The following is a 9147-nucleotide window of genomic DNA, read 5'->3' as shown; positions in this document are numbered from 1 at the left end:
TGACTTCTTCCACCTCCCCAGGAAAGTCTTAGTGACTGAAAGAGCCATTGTTACACAAGGCACACGCTGTTTAAACCAACCATATGCAAAATAAAAAATGCCAACACTCATCACTCACTGTCTTTGAATCCAATAATCCTTAACCCAAGCTGGAATTAGAGATTTTGATCCTGACAAGAGCTCCCAGTTTGTTATGGACCAGACCAAACACCCTCAAACAATATTAAGAAGATAGCCTAGACCCTAACCTTTTCTTATTTTAGACATAATTGTAAGACATTGTGTTACAGATGCGTTTTGTTCCATCAAACTACTCAACATTAGGCAAAACACTTTATTCTTACAATTCAGTTAAAATACAAACAAAACAAAAATGAAAGAATTGGCTGAGTTGTAACTATCAAAATGCTTAATAAAATAAAAAGATACATTAACTACTAATCAACTGTTCCAATATAGTAACATCCCAAAAACACATGCTTGGCAAAGGCAAATTCAGTGATATATATTGTCGCACATGCAATTCTAACAGCAGGAAGAGAATCCCAGCTTTTAGCTATAACAGAGAGAACAGTAAGAGCTTCCACATCCAGCTTCAAGACTGCAGCAAGTGCAGAAAAGCTAAATCTAAATATCCTGATTCTGTGGGAGCCTGACCCCGCCCAATCAGGCTGCTTCTATTGTTCCAACATTTTAAAAATCCAATACCTCACAAGCTGCTTACACTTTCGGATTTGAGCAGACTGCTCAGCAACTCTGTTTCAACATTTCTTCACAAAAAAACCAGGACAAATACACTTCTTGAAGCTATAGTATTTTTACATCTACCTTTTAAAAAATCAATATACCAATTATAATAATATATTATTGTTAAAAACTTCAGGCCTTATGCTATTAGTACACAACACTGCATATACATTAAATTGATTCTAAGTAGGCAAACATTCACTTTTACAATCCATTTGCCTGTTATAGCACACCACTGCGCTCTTCTGTCTTCCTTCATCAAAGTTGCAAAATGTCAGCAATTACGTTCCCTCGTCCTGCCATGTGTGTAATTTTCAAATTGAATGGCTGCAATAATGAGTGCCATCTGAACAGTCTGGAAACTTTATCTTTAAAGGGTTATGATCAGTATATACAATTGTCTCAGACACATTACTAGCAATATAAATGTTGAAATATTGCAACACCAACACCAAACTCAAAGTCTCCTTCTCAGTTGTGGAATATTTCTATTGATAATTATTCAATTTTCTGGAAAAATGGACAATAGGTCTTTCTATCTTCTCATCTTCTTGCAAGAGTAGTGCACCAACACCCACATCAATAGTCACCTTGAATGGCTTTGCTTAATTAGGCATGGCTAATACTAGGGCAGTGGTTAACAGAGCTTTCAGGCTGTCTGACATTACTCCATTCACTGAAAGTTTCTGCACTTCTTCAACAAGTCAGTCAGTGAGCAACCACACTGCTAAAATTCTTTACGAACTTACGATAAAAACCACTCCATTCCAGGAATTGTAGCATTTCCTTCTTCATTGATTATATGGGAAAATCCCCAATAACCTTTGTTTTCACATCCGTTGGGGCCATCTATCTATGTCCAATCATATGACCCAGGAATGTGACTTGGATTTTGCAAACTCAGGCTTACCCAAAATTATTACCAAGTCCACCTTTCAAAGTTGATCGAACAATTCCAATAGATGCTGCAAATGTTCTTTCCATGTCTGATTTAAAATCACCAGATCATTGATGTAAACCAGACAATTGGAATAATCCTAGAGTGACTTTATTGGTTAGTCTTTGAAATGTGACGAGTGCATTTTTCATACCAAATGGCAGGACTTCAAACTGGTATAGTCCATTGATACCACAAAAGCCTAAATTGCCTTCACTCTTTCAGATAAAGTACCCGCCAGTATCATCAGAGTAAGTCCAACTTATATTTCTAAATTGCTGTTCCACCTTCTCAATACAAAATGGAATAGGATATTAATCAGATTTTGTAACTGCATTAACTTTGCAATAGTCCACAGAAAATCATTGGACACCATCTGGTTTTGGCTCCATTACTTTAGGTGTGCTCCACTCACTACAACTCGCTTTGATTATATGGTCTCTGTACATGTGTTAAATTTCATTTTAAACCTGTTACAACTTTAGAGGGTTAGGTCTATGAGGATGTTTCTTAATTGGAACAGTATTCCCTATATCTACATTATGTAGTACTAGTACTTCCCAGGCAAAAGTGAGGACTGCAGTTGCTGGAGATTAGAGTCGAGAGTGTGGTGCTGGAAAAGCACAGGTCAGGCAGCAACTGAGGAGCAGGAGAATCAATGTTTCAGGCAAAAACCCTTAATCAGAATGGCTTTTGCCTGAAACATCGATTCTCCTGCTTCTTGGATGCTGCCTGACCTGCTGTGCTTTTCCAAGATCACACTCTTGATGTTAGTACTTCTCAGCTTTTGTGGTGGCACGGTGGCACAGTGGTTAGCACTGCTGCTTCACAGCACCAGAGACCTGGGTTCAATTCCTGCCTCAAGCAACTGACTGTGTGGAGCTTGCACATTCTCCCCGTGTCTGCGTGGGTTTCCTCCGGGTGCTCCGGTTTCCTCCCACAGTCCAAAGATGTGCAGGTCAAGTGAATTGGCCATTCTAAATTGCCTGTAGTGTTAGATAAGGGGTAAATGTAGGGGTATGGGTGGGTTGCGCTGCAGCGGGTTGGTGTGGACTTGTTGGGCCGAAGGGCGTGTTTCCACACTGTTTAGTAATCTAATCTTATTCATACATATCTTCCATGTGATTGTAATAACTTTCAGGACGTTTCAATTTTTCTCTGCAAGGTAACAACAAATTATCCCAATTTGAGAACTTCTTCATTGCCCAATTTAATTTGGAGCAATGTCCAATTCAGAATTATCTGAACTTGGGTCTTCTGTGTTGTAACTAGTAACAGCTTTCTCCTTTTGCTTTCCTTCTCTTTAAAGGACCATTTAAGCATATTCACGTCTCACAAGTTTCTTTCTATCTGGCATTCTTATCAAATAATTGACCTCACTCAATTGTCTTTCAATTTGATAAGACTCACTAAACATTGCATTTAAAGATTCACCTACCACTGGGAGTAAACTAACTCTACTAGCAAAATTAGAAATTTTTAATTTGTTTGCTTTGTGTCATCACATATTGCATTACTGTCAAATGCTGTCTAGTCAACTCACCTGCTTTAACCTGCCCTTAAAATGCAACAGTCCAGTTGTGGTCTCTGAACTGACACACCAATTCCTCCATAATTAATTTCAGTTTTGGACAAGAGTTGAGAGGACCACTAATTCAAATGTACTGAATTTAGTTGATTCATTAGGTGCAACCCAAATTATACAAAGTACAATGAATTCCTTTATCCCAATCCTCTGAATAGTCTTGACTATAAGCACTCAGTCGGTAAAATTTGATATAACTATTCCAACGTGCTCTATGATTCTGGATGGTACACAGTTAATTTGAATTGTTTTATTCCTAAGATATCCATAACTTCCTTGAATAATTTTGATGTAAAATTTGACCCTTGATCTGATTGCCTTGCTGTGGATAGCCCATATCCAGCGAAAGATTTGATTAACTCTTCTACAATCTTTTTAGGTGTGATATGGCATCATGCAAGGGCCTCTGAAAATCTATTGGACCCATTCATTGTCAACAAATACTGAGGCACACTATGTTTTCAGTTCCTCAATGCTGAAATAGATATTAAGTGTGCTGGTTTTATTACTGCGAGGCTTTCCTAACATATGACATGTTCAGCAAAATTCAACCACATCCTTAAGTTGTTATGGCCAACAAAAATATTTTTCTTACTTCCAAATGGTAATTCATGTGTCACCAGTAATAGCTCTTTTCTATAGCCAACCTCACTTCAACAATTTGAAAATGATGGCCTCCATTGTCTCAAGATTTCATTTTTAATATCTAAAATTCTGGGGTACACCCAGATTGTGTATGCTGACTGATAACTTTTTTTTGTTTGTAATTCAGATATTTTTTCTGAACTTAAAATCCATTTTGCCTACCTCCAGTTCTTGTTTCTCCAACCTACCCCAAGCATTTAATAAAAGAATGCCTGATAAGGAAGTTTGATTATCTTTATTCTGGTTTCTCCTCCTGCTTCTACCTGTGGTCTTATGACCTGTCAGGAAAAATCCCAGGATATGCTTCCTGCAATATCAGACACTTTCTCCCCAACCAACCCACTCCAGTTGTACTTTTTTTTTGGCAGCTTTGGCTTCCATTGTGCTCTTTACCATTTCAACAAAACTCACTGACTTATCCTGGCTTTTCCACATGCATCATCCCAGTGCTTTTTCTAAACCACAAACAAACTTCATATGGCCTACTTTACAATGAAAGCCAGAGGGTTTTTTTTTTAAAAAAAAACAAACACCTCTTTCCTGTTCATAGTTTACCACAGTAAACTGGAAATCCATATTTAATGAGACTTCCCTTTGCCTTACCACCTGAGGTGGCCTCTTTCCTAAACTTCTATCCCTCAGAAGCCAACTCCAAATTTATGAACCAACTCATCTGCCATTTGTGCTGCAAATCAAATGCACAAAGCCTTATTGTCATATGGACACCAAATGAAAAGCAACTTGTAAAAATTGTCCAAGGGAGTGGTTAGCACTGCTGCCTCACAGCACCGGAGACCCGGGTTCAATTCCCACCTTGGGCAACTGCCTGTATTAAGTTTGCACATTCTCCCAGTGTCTGCGTGGGTTTTCTCCATGTGCTCCGGTTTCCTCCCACAGTCCAAACATGCACACTTTAGGTGAATTGGCTATGCTAAATTACCCATAGTTTTAGGTGAAGGGGTAAATGTACAGGGAAACTGGTCTGGGTGGGTTGCTCTTTGGAGGGTCAGTGTGGACTTGTTGGGCCAAAGGGCCTGTTTCCACACTAAAGTGATCTAATCTAAAATTTCCCCCACCCCCATACAGATTGAGGATTACCACAAATTTCTGAGGTAGAATTTCCCCTTTGATTTACAAGCAGTATGTAGGTTATTGCAATTGTCAGTGGGTGGGAAGTGTCATTTTGACAGCTCAGCTGATATTTAACTGATGCAAGTATTAGAATGAGTGGTTAAGCTTTTCTCAAAAGGAAGTTGAATTGAAGCAAAGAGTCAAAATTTATGCTTTATTTCATAAATTTAAGCTGTTCTACATGAACCAAGTATTAAATTTCTAAAAACACATTAAAAATGAGAGAGCTCAAGAGCTATAAATATTCAAATTCAATTCTGGATCAAAATCAACTCCTCCAGAGGGAAACCCAATATAGGTATATAAATAAATCAGAGCAGAGTCCCACAGCTCCCACACTGGTCTTAAGCTTTCATTTAATCTCCTCCAATGGCAAACAGGGCTCCATGGCATGTGCAGAGTTGCACGGTGTACTTCCCACTCACAGCACCATTCCAGGTCGGTGGTTGTTCACAGAAGTCCATTTATCCAACTTGCTGCAGTCATCAGTCCTGGCCATCAGTCCTCAGTCTCCGATTCACCAGCTGTGTACTGGCCACATGTACATGTGTCTTGACCAAAACACCAGTCTAATCCACATATCCAAACTTTCCCTTGACAAGTAGGACTTCAAAATACAATACTTCCAGTAACAGCAAGTCCATGCAACAATTCAACGCTCAGGAAAGGAAATGTTGGGGACCCATTGATTGGTGCAGCGACTCTCTTCACAGAAGACACCAAGTTTTTCTAAAGCTGGATCTTTCCAAGAGTCTTGACTTGGATTCTAGAGGTGATACAAAAATGCAGTCACATACTCATGTTGCCAAGTAACTTTATCTTGTTTAAATAAATCTAAAAACTTCACCTAAAGCACTTACCGTGACTAATATGCAATGCATATCCCTCGGTTCCTCGTTGTCAACCGCATTGCCGACGATCTCCGCCAATCTCTGAATGTCATTCACTCTCACGATGTTAATGTCATTGTCGCAGCAAAATGCCTGAATTAAAGTGAAGTGGATTTGCAGAGCAATGTCACCTTCGTCCTCTTCGTCAGTGGCCAAAAGGCAGAGCACCACACTGTCCGGGTCACTGCAAGAAAAATAATAAGACGACAATAAAGGTCAATCAGCAGCTCACTCACAACCCAGTTAACAATTGATGGAGACGGATGTTGGTGCGGTGCATTTTGAAAGAAACTTACATATTCATGACCTTTGCAGACTCGTAGACTCCAACGGTCAGGCAGTGCTGACGTTGCGCGGAGCTCAGCAACTCTTCCAGGGCTTTGCCAGCAACTTGCATCCTGGAAAACATTTTAGTAAACCAAGCGAGTTATTTTTTTTGAAACTTAAAAAAAAGACATGATAGAGGAACATCGGGTGGTTTGGGGGCGGGAAAGATAAATTTACTCTCCGCAGCATAGCAACTCGATCCTGACCTGTTGCTGGAGACGGAAGCAGAGCTTCTTTCTTCAGAAAAAGAGGAAAAAGTGCTCATTTGCTGCCAGCCCCAAGTGTCCGGTTTTGTTTTGGTCTCTGGGTGTGTGTTTTTTAAAACGGATCTGGCCCCGTGTCCACCACGGCCCGGCTCTCGCGCACTAACCGACACCATCACTCGAGACCAGGGGTTCCAAACAGGAGTCATCCTGCAGCCCCCGACAGACACCCACAGGCACAAAGACACTACCCACTTACAGACCAAACAAAAACCCGCACAGCCTCCATGCACCGCGAGGACGGACCGGGGGGAAAAAAAACACGAACATATTAGCAGCCACAATCCGCACCTCTCGGTACTTTTCGCTTGCTTCTCCTCCACGCCGATGGGCTCCTCCAGGGTCATCTTTACACCCGAGCAGTAGGAGACGTTCTCACTAACAGTTCCTGCGCTAACCGCCACGTCCTGTCACAGCCACACACCGACAGCAGCTGCTCGTTGCCGTTCCTTTTATAAGGGAGCGGGCGCCGCCGGGTTCTACCCCCCTCTGATTGGCCAGGAGGCACGAGCCGTTTGAAAGTGCAAGGGGCGGGGCCAGATCCCCATGTGGGGGCGGGGCTCCGAGTCTCAATTAACTTGTTGCTAGGCTAGAAGGTGCTATGTAAACGCTGCACTTTTTTTAAAAAAAAGTTATTCACATTAAAGAAGTTAAGGTATACAAAAAAGCGAAAAGGCTGTATTTCAGTAGCTTTAATGTGCAATTGCAGATTCTCAACCTCACATTTTATTGAAGTTATAATTAATCTGTAGTAATTGGCGGGTCATTAATTCTCTTAATTCGCCAACCGGTTTTTATTTCTTTGGTAATTGTAGCTAAGAGCAAGAAAGCTGGTATTTAAGAGTAAACTTTTCTTTTGTCTGAGGCACACACTTCTCGGCACACGCTGGTCATTATCATATCTATAGGGAACACAAGAACAGTTGAGCAGTTTCTGGCGTGAGGCTTCAATTAATAAGCCGGTCAAATGAATCCTTTCTTCCCCGAAAAATTGCTCCAGCTGCCACTTTAGTGGGAGTTCGACTTGTATGTATGTGTTGGGGGTTGGATGGGGATCGTGATGGTCGTATAATTAAGCATGCAAAACACATTTTGTCATCTTGTGCACCAATATCGAACGCAAACTAAGTGAACTATAATTTATTCCAGTCTGTGTAAAAACAAACTTAATGGTAGTTCTGAAGTTCTTTAGTGCTACACGTTTGCTTAATCAGAAATATTGGGTCAGTTTTATTAACCGATACTGCATTTTCTACGCTTAACGAAATAAACGGTTTAAAATACACACACGTTTGTCAACTGGGAGATATATTTTCTGATTATTAAATTAAATGAAAGCGTTGTTGATTGCGTTACTGTGTTTAATATTAAACCAGCGCTCCTAAACTTCAAGCCCTTAACGTGATTGGCGTTTTATATGAAATCGTTGCGAGAATACTTGCACCAGCTTTTTTGGGAATACAGATTTCATAGAGAGTAATATTCAGCTTTTCTTGCTTATATATTAAATGTTCTTCGTTCGCAGCCATGAGAATAACAGTGTGTCAATGGTCCATCTAGTGGTTGTTGATGGCACAACATGACAGCAATATATCCCGCTGCTAATTTAAGATTTTGCCCGAAATTTCTCATTTCCTTTCCTGCAAAATGAATATGCAAACATTTTAATACTAACAAAAGCTTAAATAAACAATTCCTGCCTGGTTAAATCTGTTCTGAAAGTTGCAAGTCATTAAACAGCAGAGTCAAGTGTGAGATTTTGCAGCAATATTCTCAGAATAGAACAATGTCTTCTGGTACACAGCAAAGGTGCAGAGATTAGCAAATAGTTTTCAGTTGTCGATGCTGGCTTTCCCTCTGTTTGAGGATGGGACCAACTCAAGGTTGTGAGTTTCTGCCATGATTTTCTAAGTACAAGCGATAAGCAATGTCGACCTAAGATGACTGACACCTTGATACTGATTTGCCCATGGCAGCAAGGACTATGGTGCATTATTCCTCAGCAGTTTAGGTAATAATAACGCAATAATGTCTGATAATATCTCCACACAACCCTTAGACGCCAGCTGAGAATGAACACCATGATGTGCATTTGGACCAGGGGTGGGTAACCCAAAACTTTATCCAGCATGTGGAAACTTTTCACTCAGCCTTCAAACTGCAATGCATTAAGTATTTTTCAGTAGGGGTAGTTAAAATAGAAACATATAAAAACCTATTGAACTAGGGTATAATAATTGATTTCAATTTAATCAGTCTAATTTTTTCATATGCCTCCCAATTTCCTCAGCATTCATCCCTTTGCATTGCATAGTGTGGGACACTATACATGACTATTTCAGTTCTTTGTAAAGTGTGAACAATGTTATGTAAAAATCATATCTTTCTACTGCTGTGATCTAAAGTGTGGACTGCAAAGAGATAAAATTGTAAAACAAATCTTGCTTCATAATTTCATAACAAGGAAATTGAAACCTATTGTGAGCTATGTACTTATTTCTGTGGTTTCCTGCAATGTACTCAGGAGTCCAGGAGTTGTTTGTAAGTGCACCTGATTGGTTCTCAGCTAAGTGTGCAGTTTGGAACTAAGTTACAAAGACACTGCCATACAGAGAGAAAAAG

At 40.1% G+C, this 9147-nt stretch overlaps 1 protein-coding gene across 1 annotated transcript; it reads right to left on the bottom strand.

Moving 5' to 3' along the window:
* Positions 1-5180: 5180 nt before the first annotated feature.
* gadd45ga (growth arrest and DNA-damage-inducible, gamma a) lies at positions 5181-6974 on the bottom strand. Its single transcript, XM_043713959.1, has 4 exons — positions 6817-6974; positions 6232-6333; positions 5906-6119; positions 5181-5811 (listed from the first exon to the last, which is right to left on the bottom strand). Exons 1-4 carry the CDS (start codon positions 6870-6872, stop codon positions 5698-5700), a joined length of 486 nt encoding a protein of 161 aa, XP_043569894.1. The 5' UTR covers positions 6873-6974; the 3' UTR covers positions 5181-5697.
* Between the last annotated feature and the right edge of the window lie 2173 nt (positions 6975-9147).

Source organism: Chiloscyllium plagiosum, chromosome 2 (genome assembly GCF_004010195.1).
Source record: "Chiloscyllium plagiosum isolate BGI_BamShark_2017 chromosome 2, ASM401019v2, whole genome shotgun sequence".
NCBI classification, from domain to species: Eukaryota; Metazoa; Chordata; class Chondrichthyes; order Orectolobiformes; family Hemiscylliidae; genus Chiloscyllium; species Chiloscyllium plagiosum.
This window is presented reverse-complemented; position numbering and strand designations above follow the sequence as displayed.

Excerpts from the sequence above, each read along its gene's own strand:
- gadd45ga (XM_043713959.1), bottom strand. The coding sequence starts at position 6,872 with ATGACCCTGGAGGAGCCCATCGGCGTGGAGGAGAAGCAAGCGAAAAGT. Across the intron at positions 6,334-6,816 it reads CAAGCGAAAAGTACCGAGAG|GATGCAAGTTGCTGGCAAAG; the intron begins GTGCGGATTGTG and ends AATGTTTTCCAG. Across the intron at positions 5,812-5,905 it reads TGCATTGCATATTAGTCACG|AATCCAAGTCAAGACTCTTG; the intron begins GTAAGTGCTTTA and ends TATCACCTCTAG.